The sequence below is a fragment of the Erithacus rubecula genome (assembly GCF_903797595.1).
Source record: "Erithacus rubecula genome assembly, chromosome: 2".
NCBI lineage: Eukaryota > Metazoa > Chordata > Aves > Passeriformes > Muscicapidae > Erithacus > Erithacus rubecula.
The window spans coordinates 20912985-20930196 of record NC_136685.1 but is presented as its reverse complement, the minus strand read 5'-3'; the positions used below and the strand labels follow the sequence as shown (position 1 = coordinate 20930196).

The 17212-nt window shown below is 33.8% G+C and overlaps 1 protein-coding gene across 1 annotated transcript in view; it reads left to right on the top strand.

The window, feature by feature from the left end:
* The window catches only part of CSMD1 (CUB and Sushi multiple domains 1), a 1041152-nt gene that overhangs the window by 840340 nt on the left and 183600 nt on the right, over positions 1–17212 (top strand). The window contains 2 exon segments of the mRNA XM_079329059.1: positions 1464–1620; positions 17003–17194. Coding sequence (XP_079185185.1) covers positions 1464–1620; positions 17003–17194 — 349 coding nt within the window.

Genomic DNA, 17212 nt, shown 5'->3' with positions numbered 1-17212 from the left:
CAATAATAAGGACTGAATGTATTCTTCTATCAGTGCTTAACGCAATATATTATTTTTCAAAAGCTTATTTTAGAGTTGGTAATTATTACATTTATGTAGGTTTATAAAAGTAATATAGCTTTTGTCTTAAAAAATGTTTATGCATGTTGTTTTATAATTTATTTTGTTAATGGCATTTGAGACAAACATGGTATTTTCAAGACATTTACCTATGTAATTTTGCTCCACAGGAAAAACAAAACTGCTTTTAACTGTTGCTCTTTACCTACGTTGCAATGGTCTATCATCTCAAAAAAAGCATTTCTAAATTTTGTTAATAGATCTAACTGGACATTCTAAATAGGAATTGCCTGTGATTTAGATGTAGCAATTTAGATTGCTAAGCGAGTCCCTCCTGCTTCTCACTGAAATCAGTATAAATCCACACTGTAGAACAAGGTCTGCAAGTGTAGGAATTAAGATCCAGTGCTTGAAATATTTACTGTAATTGCAGCTTTTGTGCTGGTTGTCTCTAGTCACTCTAGGACACGAGATAAGGGCAAATTATTCTTTCATTTCATACAGAACCAGGTGTTCAAATCCATTTCTTACTTTGTATAAGCATCAACATGAGATTTCATGTATAGTGTGCAATTTTCATGCCTATATATTGCTTATTGTTCCATGAGAAAGTAGTGGAGTTTTATTTAATTTAAAGATGAAATTAGCTTTTTAAGTTAATCTTAAAAAGACAAACCTACAAATAAAACAAACTGCAGAAGGTACATTTGCACTTTGTGACTTTCAAAGTTTTGCAATATGAAGAAAAAAAAATCTTCCCTTGGTTTGTGCTTTTCCTGTACTTATGAACAGTCAAAAGGGAATTTCTAAAAATTCTAGAATTTGAAAAAGTACATAGGTTGAAATTGTTGAAAGTTTTCCAGTAAGTAACATGGTAATCTCTACAATTAGTTTTAGGAATTGACTCACATATCTTTTGAAAACTTATCAGTCTTGTGTAAATCCTATAATAAACCAAAATTGCTGCAGGCTTAGAGACTGAGATAAAAGATGACAGATTGACTCAATATCTCCTTTTTGCTGTTGATATATCCAGACAGGACAGAATAGAGTAGGCTGTAAGGGTTTACCTTCAACGGTGATTCAGAGCTTATACTTCTGTTGGCCTTTGTGAATAATCAAAAAACAATCAGCTTTTTGCAAACCTCATGAGTTAGAATTGCATATAAATATGAATTTTCTTCAAGATTCAGTGCACAAAACTGAAAGGCAAAAGACTCTAAAACACCTTAAGATGAACAGAATATTAAGATTTCACCCAGGGGTATATAACTTCCAAATAGATACATTAAAGTTTTGGAAATACTATTGGCAGTACATTGCTACTTGGAATTATTGTATAAATGAAAATCTTTTCAAATATTTAAATTTGATGTCCAATTTCATGCTTTTATTTCTGCAAGGTGTATGATGGAAAAGACAGTTCTTCACGCTCTCTTGGAGTCTTCACCAAAAATGACATGATGGGAATTATTCTTAATAGCACCTCTAATCACATGTGGATAGAATTTAATACCAATGGATCTGATACTGACCAAGGATTTCAGCTGACTTATACAAGTAAGTATCTCATAAATATGATCTGATTGATTGCTTTGATGGGAAATGTGTATTTCTCAGCTGTACTGATTTCTCTTTGAATGTTGAAGGTAATTTCCTAGATTGTACTGTGGTTAAGAGGACTGAGCTTTTCTTGTCTACATGGACTGGATAGGTGTTAATAATTTAAAACACTGTTGAAAGTAATTTGTAAGTTTTTAAACTTAGAAAGCATGATTATTTTTAAGATTTAGTAGTGGGGTTGTGACATATGTGAGTTGAATATATTAGTTGTTAAACTACAACAGAAAATGTACAGAAAGTCAGTGTTTTAAATTGGAAAGTTCAATCTCTGCAGTCAACAAGAGAAGAGAAGAGAAGAGAAGAGAAGAGAAGAGAAGAGAAGAGAAGAGAAGAGAAGAGAAGAGAAGAGAAGAGAAGAGAAGAGAAGAGAAGAGAAGAGAAGAGAAGAGAAGAGAAGAGAAGAGAAGAGAAGCGAAGAGAAGAGAAGAGAAGAGAAGAGAAGAGAAGAGAAGAGAAGAGAAGAGAAGAGAAGAGAAAAAGGAAAAGGAAAAGTTAAAAAAAAATTAGTACTGGAGTGTACACTCTTAATCTGGCCTGAATGCTTGTCAGTACCAGAGTGGAGTATACTGACAGAGATCAGAGTGAACAAGTTTTGATGAACAATGCACTTGTCCCACAGACTGTATTCAATTAATTGAATTAATTTTGCTGGCAAAACAATGAATTTTATGTGGGGCATAACTCTGGGAGAGGACTAGTTTGTTTCCAACACACAAAGAGATTTTTTTTTCCAGGTTTCAAGGAATCTCCAGATTTCATTTACTTTCAATTTATTATCTTATATATTACTTCCCATGAGTTGCTGATGAATCTTGCAGGGCAGAGCACCATAACATAGTGTGGTACAGATATGGAATCAATTCTCAGTTTAGCACATCTGATGTTTTCCCTTTGGTTTGGAGCAAGCTGTGGAATAACCTTTCTGACTTTTTTTCCTTATAGAACCATTGAAAAATGACTAGGGAAATCTACTCTAATTTGGCTAGAGAAACTGTAGAAATTTTCCTTTGAAAGAAAAGGAGCCAAACATCTGCTTTAAAAACAATCTTATTTTAAGGGATCTGATTTCAAGTATCTTGAGTCAGTTCCTTTCAAATCCTACTTCAGTGATCATTTCTACTGTTTACAAATGTAATTTTACTTGAAAATAGAATTGTGTCTAATTTCTATATCCAATCCCTTGATTATGTTGCACTTTATTTCAAGATTTGCTCTCCTGCATCATATTTTTCTGTGCAAGATAAGATACAATAATTAATGTATTTAGGCTTTTTCTCTGAACAGTTTGATTAGTTTCGAAACTATTTTTTTCATTTTTTCCAAGTATTTTCACATTTTCTGAAGTGTTTAGACAGAACTTGACATAATCTTCTATCCATATTTTTAATACTGGCTAGAGAGGCAAAACTTATGTTGGCATAATGCTTTACTATTTTTTTTTTTATTTTGGTTGCCAAGTATCCAATTTATTTTGTAATATGTAATCAGCTTGCAGCGATTCATGTTGAAAAGCTTATCTTTAATGACTGTTCTTCCTACTTTCTCTCATATGAGACAATCCCCAGTTGTAAATACAAACTAATTCTTTACTTCTCACGTGTTTCCAGGAAGCCAAATTCAATATAATAAATTTTGAGACAGTGACCATCTAACCAGGTGATTTCCTTCAACTGTAGCTGTTATTTCCAAACCCTTCAGTATGGGACTTCACATTATTCAAACATTAATACAAGGAGAAAATACAAACAGAAGATGTATTCTTTTGCAGTGCTTTGAAAACTGTCTGCAGTGTTGACTCACATTCTTTTTTCTGACCAAACCTATCCTAGTAACAGCTTAGAGATTAGATATACCAAAAATGTATACACATTGTTTGATGGATTTAAATTTCTTTATGCAGTTACAATTCAGTTACTAAACAAATACATCCATTATTCATTTGGTAAATACATGAAAAACATATATAATTGTATTTTTAGGTTAATAAAACTATAGTTTACAGCAGAATTAACTGAAAGATTACTCTGAAGTTTATTTATTCACTTTTCAGATTAAACTATAATGCCAGATACTCTAAAATTACTAAAACAAATCAAAAAGGTGCTAAAATATGGTTTCACTGAAGGAAATGAGAAATATGTGCTGGAGAAAATGAAGCTGAATAATTAATATCATAGAGATAGGAGAAGTGATGGTCGAATAAATCAGGTTAATTAATTCCTATCTGCTGAGTCCTTGGTGCCCACAAGGCATCATCAACTGTCCTTAATTGTTGGTCTCAATAGTACTTTTCTTCCTATTAATGCTATTGAAATTAAGAAGTCACATTGCAGGGTGTTATTAAAAAGCCTAATGTAAAATTTTGCTATTTCATTTGTGTGCAACTACCTTTCTATCCGTTTTGATAGTGTGAATTCTGAAGACTATGTGAAATTTCAAAATACAATGGAAGAAAAAGCTAATGATCCATGAGGACAGAAATGTGGATAAAGAAACTTCTATCTTTCTTTTCAGAATTTCATTACTGACATAGTCAAACCAAATTTTATAAACTCAGAATCCAAGATGTTTGTATAAACTGTAGAAATCAGAATATAAGCAATATTGAAATCTATAAGGGATTCAAGTTCTAAATGAAACCTGATGAAATTTCTCATGAAATCTTCTATAGATTTTCTATATCTTCTATATTTTCCCATATAGAGGAAATTGTTTCAGGTAATACTGAATGGAAGCTGGAAATTATAGTTATCTTATTCTTTGATCTATAACTGCAAGATGCTTTCAAGGAAATTGATTTATCCTGATAGGCAGGGGTATTTTTAAATAGAAAAGACCATGAAAACATCTCTACTCTTTCTTAAGTTAACTGTTTAGAGAAACTAGGAAATATTTTGAGTGAAAACTAAAATTACAATGATTTTATTTAGGGAAACAACTTCAGAAAAATGGAGAATATTTTAGCCTGAAATTGGCAGGGTAAGTATATATGGAGCAAGAGTCAATATAATAGTAATTTGAGCAATAGCGGAACATGGCTCAGCCAGAGGAGAAGAAAAATGAGGAACAAAGAAGACAGTTTGTTCACTTAGTGAAAAATAGGTTTATATAAGGCCGTTTCCTTACAGTGTGTTAGGAGGAATAAGGTAAAGTGTCCACCTCCAATATCTCTACACTACTGTCAGAGGGAATGACTGTGAACGTTTATATCACATGCTGAGGAAATGACAGCATAAGCTCAATGACTTCAATTCCCTATGAGTCAAGGACACCAGAACTGACACATGAATGCTTTTTTTTTTAATTATTATTTTTTTTTAATTTTAGAAAATGTCTGTAATTCTTTCATAGTTGCAGCTTTCTAATTCAGAGGATCTTTTTTTTTTCCCCGTCCATCTGATTAGTACTTTTCTACCTGAGATACCTGTAATTTTTGTGGGGAGGAGATTAGAAACAGGGATTCCCACAGTATTCCTGTTCACAGCTGAGTTATAAGATTTGGCCATTCTGGTACACAGATGCCAGTGTTCTGTGCTGTCATGTCAGTGGCATTTAATGTTAAAGTGACATTCAGATAAAACCAAAATCTTTTTGATCCCACACAGTAATGAGTGGAAAAGGCAAAATACAGCTGACTGGCAAAAGTAACAGACTGCAACTTTAAATAAGGAGCAATGCAGTACAGCTTCTGAATAACAAACAGGCAGTCTCCCTGCCATGCCTAACCCTCCCCTAATACTCCCCTATCACAGTCTGGACACAAGGGGATATTTAACAATGTTTATTTTCACTCATCATACACTGAACTTACTCTGACTCGTGTCACAACTGCTTCCTTGCTCTTGTTTAATCCTCCTTCCTTGAACATAGTCTCATGTTCTTAGCTTTTGGAAAAACAGACAATAATATCTGTACACTTTCTCAAAGATGTCATATACAAATGTTTTGTGGCTCTCTGTGTACTGCCAAGTGCTGCTACTGTGCAATCTGTATGGTCTTGTACAGATCACAGATCACTCCACACTGTACTGTACTTGCACAATTTTCTCAGTAAAGTTCCCAAACATTTGAGAAGAAAACACTCTTTCCCTTCACAGTACCACCTAAAAAAATCTCAAAACTCGTTTCTTTTCATGGTGCCTGATGATGGATGTCTATATTCATGATGTGTAAGGAACTTTAACACTCTGCAGAATTGCTCCTTGGACTCTTTTGAGACCTGAGTGTTTTTACCGTTTGCTTTGCACTGGCAGTCATTTATATGAAATAGCACAAAGTTGCTGTTCGACCTTACCTAGATGTCTTCTTTTCCAGGAGCAGTTGTCTAGCTCTCTATGGCAATTTCATGGTTCCCCAGTCCTGTACAGTAAATAATAGAAGCAAAAGCTTCGTATTTGCAGATTAAACCTTAGAATTTATTGTAATCAGTCAGTGGAAGGGTCCATCCAGAAATACTGACAAATCTTATCTGTAGGAACATGCCTGGCTACACTGGCTACATTGTACTATGTTCAGCCTCTCAACAGACTCCTCTGTATCAGAAACATGAAGAACTGCTTATAGACTTTTTAAAGTATGAAAATTATTCAGGAATTTGTGCTATACTCTGTAGCTAGATTTTGGATTTTTGAAGGCCTGATTTGCTGCTATAGATTAAAAATGAGATTCCATGTTATTTCCTCAACAGTGTTTTTTGGGTGTTTTGTTTTTGGGTTTTTTTGTTTTTTTTAATATCCTCCACTTCCTTGTGATGTGAAGTCAGATATTCTCATGCATTTCTGTGCTGAGATGGAAATGAGCGCTGGAAAAAAATCTCATTAAGGATTTTTCTTTTTGAAAATGAAAGTTGTGTAGGCACAAATATTAAATTAATGGTAATATCTTCAATCTATGATGACTCTCTCTGAAAGAACTCTTCATGGCTGTAACTTCTTTCAGAAGAGTTCAGGCCCCTGAGCTGTGCTCCATACCAGAGAACTTGGATTTTGGTTTGTGCATGGATATTTTTTTTTTAATTAGGTTTGGTATTTTCATTTATATTTATCATCCTTTACATTTAGCATGGTTAGTAGTTTTACAGTATCTTCATTGGTCTGAAGATATATTTTTCCATTTAAGGAAAAGAAATTTAAAATACATTTCTCAGACATGAGGCACTGGTTTAGCTTTCATGATACTCTGTTACTGCTAAAGATTTAGTTCTAATTTTCAGTTTAAGTTCTATGCTATAATAATTCTTTAACCCTACTGCTTTCAAGGCATAGTGAAAGTTAGTGTATGGAAGGTGAATCTGAATTACCATTATCTAAGTTTATATAAATTGTTGAAATCATTTATAATAGTTTATTTAAGGGAATAATGAACTTAAATTTCATTCATTTCCTATTCTACAGTAATTGAAAAGGTTAGAATGTTCAGTCACTGAATTATGCCTCTGGGCATGGGGTTAGAAAAAAGGAAGATGTTAACTATTTCTCATTTTCAATTAGGAAAGAAAAAAAGTTTGATACATAGGTGATATCAATCATGTGGAAAAGGGAATTTGTTAAAGGTTATTGTGATTTGGTTCTGAAAATTACCAGTTCAAGGTCTCCTAACTTTTCTGTGTATAGTTCAGAGATTCTCTTCTTAAAACCAGTGGGTTTCCAGTCTTGTAATTCACATTTATTATCAAGAAACGGGCTGCTTTTCAAAATCTTTTATTATAAAGTTTAAAATTCAGTTATGCTTTGGAGGACAGAGAGACTGGCTAGCAGAGATCACTGTAGGTGTCCATATGCATATGGTGCTTTACATTTATATTAAAATTCTATCTTTAGAGTATGAAAGTAAGATTTTCCAGTGATGTCAACTCAGGTAGGCTTCATAAGAATATTTTTTTCTCATCTGTTGATGTATTCATCATAGCTAAAAATGTGATTGAAATTTGCAAGCAGATTCCAGATAAATTCATAATCTCAAGAGTGATGGCCTAAAAATTATATTGCTTTAATATTAAAAAAGTGATCATATTTGTAGCATTATTACTGAGACCTTAGTGGGAACAGCATCTGTGAATTTGTCAATGCAGTGATTTGGACAGAAATTTTTTTACCTTCTTTGCCACCTCAAGCTAAAGCTTTTTCTGTCATATTTTAAAAAAGAATCTATTTCTATGAAGCCATTATAGACATTGTCATTATATGTATGTGCAGCTGGATTTAATGAGTTTTAGCTGGGATTTGTTCCAAAAGTTTGCTCATTTCCTCTGTTTTTCACAAAAAGACTCCTGTTTATTTGCAGTGAATCATTTCCTCTTTTCCAAGTTTTAGATGAGTAGACACTAGAGATACTGTTAATTTATTCCCACTGCTATAATTACTAGAATTTTCCCATGAGCAAGAATTCCTGCCTGAAAACATAGAACACTTGGTCAGAGCTGCCAATATCCTATTGTTCTTTACTCTGGCCTTTTTGCCAACGTTGGCCTCGTGTTGAATGAAAAAATATTATTTCCCATTTAGAATCATTGGCTTAACCCTGTCTGTTGGGAAAGGGAGGCTGATAAGCCATTTCTTAAATCAGGTAGATGATTAGCACCTAGAAACCTAGGATGGTGGAATAATCCTTCTTGCAAGCTCCTTCTTGCTGCAATCACATGTAAGGTCTGTTAGGCACGTCATTGTTGATTTGCTGTTTAATCTATGAAAGTATTAACTATAACAGTCGAAATATAAAATTTATGCTATAAAAACATATATATTATTATTTTCCATATTTCTAATACTCATGCAAAAGTACAATTGTACATAACATATAATAGATATAAACTATAAAGTATAGTATATAATAATATATAATATAGTACATAATACTGGATATTTCAAATAACTTGTGGGAGTCCCTGAGATCAAAGTTTGATCATAAATTTCTTCTGAATTTTTCCTTTCTAAAAACATGAATTTTCAAGAAAAGTCTAGAATTCCTTTGTAAAGATTTTAACAGTTTAGATGAAGAATCTGAGTTTTTCTCCATTCCCTTTGTTATATTAAGGTACTGTTTAAATTTCAAAAAATTTAGATTTAGATTTAGGTGATCTCAAAGTTATATTTGATCACTTATATTTATATAGTTATATAGTTATATAAAATATAGTTATATTTTATAACTGAACATTAGCAATAAATAGGAAATGTTTTTTAAGCCAGATAAACTATGTTTCTATTGTATCTAATTATTTAAAACATTAAGAAAGTTATTTCAGAATAAAATTAAGATTATTCCTCCAAAAGTTTATGCATATTAAAATCACCCTGCCAAAATTATGTATACTTGATATATAGGCAGAATAAGGGATGCATATAAAGAGAAGATTATTCTGAGCAAAGGAAGTTAAAGATGAATGCTATAAACTTATTTATTTCTATTCTTTCTGCTTCCATAAAGTCTCTAGATGGGAAGAGTTGCTTGAAACAGGATGATGAAAGGTAGACGAGATTTATGTGTTTCTTATTATTCAGTTTTTCACCAGAGTGTATTGAGAAATTAATTCTCCGAAGTTCTGGGCACAACCACTAGCAAGAATAGCAGGTGTGTGCATGTGGATCCCCTGTCAGTGTATGAAGGAATCAACACAAATGGAGATGAAGGGGTTCTTTTAACTTTCAGTCCTGACTGTGCCATACTGCGTTTTATAAGCTTGTACAATGTTTTTTTCCATTTTTAATCCATCCTTTACATTCATGGTGACTGTATTCCTCTAAGGATGAGGGTTTTTTAGAAAAGACTGGGAGGAAATTAATGAATTTGCAAGCACTTAAGTATTTGGTATGTGTTAATCAAAGTATCTTGCACTATATAACACAGGGGGGGAAAGAAGTGTTTCCACAGTACTTCTGCTTTTCTTTCCCCTCTCCCAGAAAAAGGATAAGACCAGTCTCTTCTAACAAGCCACCTACAGAATATTTTTAAGTAGTGGCTGTGCCAGTCATGTCCTCAGTGATTGTAAAAGAGGGTGCAGACATGGAGATGCTGAAGATAGCTTTCCATAGATGCTTGATGTTAGAGTTCTTAAACTCACATGGAATGTGACCTTTAATCCCTGCTTCTTATATGGAATACAAGTTGTGCTTAATTATTCATTTGCTGGTTGATTGCAAAGCTTATTTGTATGCTTTCTATATAGGCAGAGCAGTCATCTTGCTGCAGGCACATGTATTTGCATACCCATCCCTTTTATAACCCAGGTATAGTTATTTATGTATTGTATTTAAAAAAAAAATAAATTAAAAACAGTCTTCTGCTACCTGTCTACCCATATTTAACTCGCTTCTTAAATTTGCGTTTTTTAGTTTGTAGCAGAGAAAGGGAGAAAAAAATTTGAATAGGATACCTGGACACAATGAACGTGGTTTGAAATAGGTGGGGAAAGCCCTTAGAACTTTTTGTAACATATTTATAACATGAAAATTTACATAAAAGAATTATTTTCATTTTATGTTCAAAAAAACAGTTGTTAACAACATGTCCTAGCATCTCTATTTTATGTATTTTTCAGGTTTACATATTTTTTTTACATGTTGCTCATGTTAAGAAGAATTGCTGAAATTCCTATTAGAAAGTATTATCCATTGAATGACTGTCTCATCCATATAGTCAAAATTAATTGCCAGTTGATTACAAAGCTGTTAAGAAATTAAAAGTGCATTTCTCAGTTTCCAAAGGATACAAATCAGTAGTTTCTGATACTTCACTATAGTCACATTATCCAAACACACTTCTTTCTATAGATTTTTCTATCATTCTAATTAGGTAGAGATTTTGTAATTGACCATTTTTCCAGCACGTCTTTTTTCTTTCCTACAGCTGTAGGTTTCAGGAAAGAGCTGCACATAAATGGTTTAAAGACAGAATGAAAATGCCAAGAACTCTTTGCTTATTTTGAATAGCAAAGATTTAATTAAATAGATTATGTTTTGGATGTTTAGAATGCAATAACTGCAGAATGAGCATTTGTTGACATTTACATGCATTTAGAAATCCATTATATATATTCTGAACATTAACTCAAGTACCACTTCATACTTTTAATTACTCTTTAGTAATTCAAAAAGATTCTATGTTAAACATATAGACTATGTTTATGAGCTTAAATTACTTCAGATTTAGGGAACTCTAGAAGAGTTACTGGTGTTTCCAATGTTTCCACAATACCTTTATTTTATAATAAACCATGTAAGTATTTCCTTTTGTGTACTGAAATAGGATTTTTCCATGCACTTATCCTTCTACTTTGGAAATCATCCTGAAATCTTTTATCGATCACTTTCAGAAGCTGAAGATAGGTTATACATTGTTTGTGTGTTCTGTCTTCCATGGCAAGCAGAAGTGACAGTGCCTGTTCACAGTGGGTATGTGCAGAGCCCATCCAGTCTATACTGACATTATAGTAAGTAATACGATCATTAAAGATTAATAAAGAGTTTTTGGTGTCCCTTTGGTGTTTAATACATAAGCTAGAAAACAGGTTTTTCATTCAAAACACTTCATGTCTTGTGTGGTGAAATTTTTTAGCAATTAATGGTATTTTTGTTGTAATATAGTATTTCCTCCTCTTTAAAAAATAGTAATATTATCAGGAAATTATACGAGTATAAACTTATTAATCCAAGGCAAGATTATTAATACTGTTGATCTACACCCACATGCTATAGTTTTTATGTTTTTATAGTTTTTATGTTTTAAGGACTGAGTCATCTTTAGATTAGGCATCTAAAGTTTTCAATTTAACCCAACTGGAATTTCTTTTAAAATGTCTTTGCAGTTTTGTCTGGAGGTTTTCTATTTAGAGTTTTTACTACAAAGCAGCAGAGTTCACAAAAGGTACAGCACAGGTTCATGCTTTGGAATTTACAAGACGAAATACTTATTTGGTGGTTACAGTGTTCTGGGGTCATATCTGAAGCCAAGGTTCCATGGTCTTAAAAGTGAATTGATGCAGCATCAGGACGGCCAGCAGTGCAAATCTGACCTGAATCTGGTACAAACACGTGATTGAATTCCTGTAGAATTAATGAGTGCATACAGAAAATACACATTTTGTGCTTTTATGGCAGTTGTATATATGATTTGGCATAAAGTCAACATGGCATTGACAAACAATAATGAATTCAACATAGCTGTAAATAAAGCTAAAATGTCAAAAGCAGTTGAACAAATTTGCACTGTGGGATCACAGTATTAAGAGCTATAATATTACTTTTTTTTTTTTTTTTTTGGTCAGTTCAAGTATTTCCTCTTTTTAAAAACTGTTATCTGCCATCTCCATAGCTTTATTTTTAATTGACATAGTATATTTTTTGCAAAAGAATTAACAAGGCTTACTAAGAAAGGAAAAAAAAAAATTCTTGCCTTATACTCTGATCACTAATAATAGTGTGATTATGTGCACTACTAAATCAGTCAGAGCATAACATGCATCAACATACCTTTGTGTAGGAAGTAAAATTTGGATGAGTACCATAGCTTCCAATTCAGAATCACTTTGTTGCTTTTCTCCATTCATAGAATTCTTAAGTGTTGAACTCAAGATGAGAGTTTCAAATTAGGGATCAAGTACCTAAAGGTTGCTAATGCACCTTTTAGGTGCTTACTTTTTCATGTGTCCAGCTTTAGGAGAGTGATTGTTTCAAAATACCTTTGGACTTCTAGTAGGAAATTACTTGGTTTAGATTACTTATTTTTCATATAGCCACTGGAGGTTTAGGTGCAGTGTAAATGTACATGTGTATATATATAGTAAGTCAACTTTACTCTTCCTTTCAAAATAAGTGAAGGGAGCATTTGTAGATACCAGAGGATGTTGTCAACTTCTTTTATAAGAACAGTCTGCAATACAGAATCCCTGAAAATTTCCTTTGGAGACAGAAAATGAACACTCTCTTCTTTGTATTGATGACAAGCTTTGGAGGGTACAAATTTGAAGCTGAACTGAGAGCTGTGCATGGATGCACATTTCATATTCCACCCACTAATGGACAGAGAAGCTAGCCCAAAGAAAACACAAGTGGATATAGTATAGACATCAATTCCTCAGCTTCATTGCTTTGTTGCCCAGATTTATACTATACTGCTTACTAATGTAGTTAGTACCACAGTGCCCATTATAATTAAACTGAGTTAAAAAAAGTTGTAATTAATAGTCTACATATATTTACAGATATGTCAATGATTTTTATCCCAACAACTGGTATTTCTAAATTCCTGATTATTTACATAAAATGTGACAGAGTAAATCACATTGAATAGTGCCAAGAGGTTATAGTCTCATCAAGATGTATTCTGGCTGGTTTGGTTTTAATTTAACATGCTTTTATGCATTCATTGTTCTGAAAATCCTGTAATGAAACTCAAGAATAAGATAATTGGCAGCAATTTGCCAATACAATAATCTTTCTCAGCAGTAGGAATCTTGGCAGAATGTCTCTGATGCTGGCTTGCTGCAAAATCAGGAGAACATGTAGGAATCTACAAAGCAAAGAAGGTGAAATACTTTGTGGATACTTAAAGATATAACTTACAATGATGATATGAACTAATAATAACACACAATAAAACCAAGAAATATCTTTTGTGTTCCTCAGTCCTGTTTCAAGCCAGACTAAACAAAGTGCAGACAGGCTATGGTGAGTATTCAGGCAGGCTATGGTAGGCTTTTCTCAAATTTCTTAAAGCTTGTGACGTGATCTCTTTAATTCCTCACATCTATCATGTATGTTTTCACCTTGTGCAAAACTGAGTGCTAACTGAAATGCATGAAATTATAGCAGGTCAGAACAATAGTCTTATCCTAGTCTTGATACCTTCTTTAGTGAGGATGGCTGTATAGCAGACTAGGAAGGCTGGTTTAGCCAAAAATTCATTTCACCCAATTTTTTTCTGTCGGTTATAAAAGATACTACTTCTCCATGACAACCTTGTCTTCTTTATGTGGTACAAAGTATTGGAAAATTAATCTCTCTAACTATATATCACTGTTATGGAAAGTTTTTTTCATGAGACACAAGTAAACTCTTTAATCAGGGGAGTTTCATCTATCAATCACATGCCACTGCATTCAATAACCAAATGCTGCACCTAATAAAGAATGAGAAAGCATCTAAGAGCAGTGGTAAAGAAATAGTGTTACACTGGCTCATGCTGTCAAATCAGCATTAAAATATAATGCCATCTATCAAACAAATTCCATTTTCAGGGTTTTACATAAATGTCTCTGTACATTTAATAAGGAGATTAAAATAATGAAATATAGCTATGCTTTGTGAAGTTCAGCTCATCTGAATGACCAAATTGTCTTAGTTCTTTAGAGTGTGTGAAGAGAAATAGACCTTTTTACAATTGCCCAGCCCATCCAATCTACTTTTTCTTTCTTATGATGAGATTAATCATACTTCATAAAATACTTCTAACTCTAAAAAGAGAGAACACTTTAGTTGTGATTGTTTATATAATCATTGTTAAGAGCAAGTTAAAAAATTGCTACCCTTTTCTTAATTTTTTTCTTTTTTTTTTCTTTTCCCAAAAAGAAATTATAAGAATGCGCAAATATTCACATGGAAGCTTTTAGCAAGGAAATAGTGATTAATTTCTATAATACTTTTCTATTGTGTGTGATTGTAGATAACTCCATCTGACATAAAGACTACAGCTCTGCTAGTAAACTAAGCATTGTCAGGGCCTGAGTATGGGGAAGTGATTCTTTAGACTGATAAAATGTTAGAGAAAATGCTAATATGCCTCTATCTTGCTGACTTCTGTCTAGGACCTTCCCAAACAATCTCAGGCATAATATGGTAGACAGATATCTGAATTCCCAGGAAGGGACTTATAAGCAGCCATGCTCATTTAAAGGATTACTGAATTTAAGAGTGCATGGCTGGGGCCAGACTATTCTTGTTCTTCCTGAGGCCTGATGTTTCTGTAGATATTAGCACAGAGAGAGATGCAGTATCTCTGCAACAGAACAGCATTCAGTTCTGGCCTACTATATAAAGAAAGAGCATGGGCTCAATTAAAAATAAAGGTAGAAAATAAATGTCTGCAGGAGCTGATTGAGCTGACTGATGTGAACACCTGTTGATATAAAAGGTAGATTGGTTTACAGAAATTTATATTTTCTACTGACAATTGAATTGGCCAGACTAGTTCAAACTTAGCTTCTAATTTTCAGAATCCTGAGTTGTAACAGGTAAATCCTGACTTTCATGCCTAATTAATGAATAAAGAAAGAAAAAGTATTTTGTGTTTTCAGCTGTGTCAGCTGATGGATAACTTTAGTGTCTCTACAGGAAGAAAAGCTTCATAGACTCCTTGCAGTTTTTTTCAGCTGTGGTTGATATCACTGCCAGGAGAAAGGTGAAAAGAAAAATATGATACCAACTCTAGCCTGTGTGTTTGTAAAAAATTTTTAATTTTAAAATAATTAAAGGCTGTCTGTACATATGTTAATTACTTCTTAGTGAAGGACTTCACACAATCACAGAATGGTTTGGGTTTGATGGGAACTTAATGATCATCTAGTTCCAACTAGAAAGGAAAGGATTGCTGGCTGGAAACACTCAGGGATGTGGTGGGTGTGGTTGTGGGTGTGGCAGGGACAGCTCGGGGCTTGCTCAGGTGGGGTGATGAACTGCCCCTTACACCCCACCCTTCCCCAGGCTGTATCCCAGCCCTGCAGTGCTGCCAGTCCCTGGCACACTGCAGGCAATGCTCCACAGCTGCCTCTGGAGCCCTCAGCCCAGCTCCTGTGTGACCAAAGGGCTGCAAGCTCCACCTGGGGAAGGGCCCAGGAAAAGCTGAAGGGTGCTTAAAGCAAGACACAAGGCAAGCACATTTGGCCCTCCTCTTGCAACTTCTATCAGCTGAACACCACTGGAACCAGGAGTGGTGGCTATGTATGTTCTTTTCCATGACTTCCCTGTCTTTCTCCCCTAATTGCATCATCTCAGGATTTTGAGTAAAGTTTTGAGAAACTAAAAATCGATCAGGCATGGAGTTTGCTAAGTTGAATGGGCCAAGGTAATGCTTTGAAAAATGTTTGTTTCACGTTGATTGAATGCTGCTTGAAACATTTTGTCAAAGTTCTATAATTTTCTAAAGGTGCCAGTAAAAGCTTTTTTTTCGTTATTTTGACCTCTTAGGCATCTTGTTAGTATTTGTTCCATGCATCTAACTCGGCATACATGAACAACTGTAAGTCCTTTTAAAAGTCTTATAGATTGAATTTCTTGGGGCCTTACACAAGGGCAAGGACACCTTCTATGTAACAGGTTTTTCAAAGCCACATCCAGCATGGCATTGAACACTTCCAAGGAGGGGATATCCACATCTTCCCTGAGCAACCTCACATAGAGAATACACTGAAAACAGAAAACTGAAGACCAACAGCCTGATTCAGAATCACTTAAATAAGCTGTTCAGTAAAATAAGGTCAGGGAAATGGAAAATATCTGTAGAGTCAGAATTATTTATCAGGTTTGGGGACATGGCAGCAATAAAGAAGAATCCACAATGAAGAAGAATTTGGAATCAAGAAACATGAATTTGGAATCACTCTTTATATTGTTCCAAGAAGAGGAACTGACGGCAAAAAAAGAGATATAGAGTGCATGTTTGCGTTTTAGCAGTGTTGTAAGAAGACAATGCATAAAATTTGAGAAGAGTTGTAGGTGCTTAGGGCACATCTACTCATTCCATGGATCACAGAGGGAGGTATTTATCCCATTCAGCATGTTAATAGGTAAGAAAGGAGAATGCAAATTGCAAATGAATGTGGGAGTACTTCTTCCTTTCAGCAGAGATGAAACTGAAGCCATGCTATCTTGAGACTAGGATGGATGAAGTAGCCTTTGCACATGCTTCCTGAGTTACCACTGTGGTCTCTAGATGTCATTATGGAGATTAGGTGAGGAGGTGAAGCTGCTTCTTCATACCAAAATCAGGATCAATATTTCCTCCCCACGGAATAAAAAAGGATGAAACATAGAAGTGGTATAAATTAATTAATCTTTCACCAATCTATTTTGCAATAATACATATAAGATGTGTTCTTCAATAAGGAAATATCAAAATCAAATATCAAGTTAATAATTAGTTCCTTGTCTATCAGTTTCTGATTTACCCAAATTATATACCATTTATCTTTGGTCACTGTGAATACATCTAATGTCATTGAATTATGAGAATATAATTTGCAGCAGAATCAGATTCATTGCCATTATATTTTATGTGGTATTAAAATTTCCATGTATTTCTTTTCTTCTTTACCCATTTCTCTTTGCAGGTTTTGACCTAGTAAAATGTGAAGATCCTGGCATACCAAATTATGGCTACAAGATCCGAGATGAAGGACATTTTATAGACACTGTGATTTTATACAGCTGTAATCCTGGCTATACAATGCATGGTAGTAGTACTATGACCTGCTTAAGTGGAGATCGAAGAGTTTGGGACAAACCTTTGCCTACTTGCATAGGTAATGCAGATTGTGATA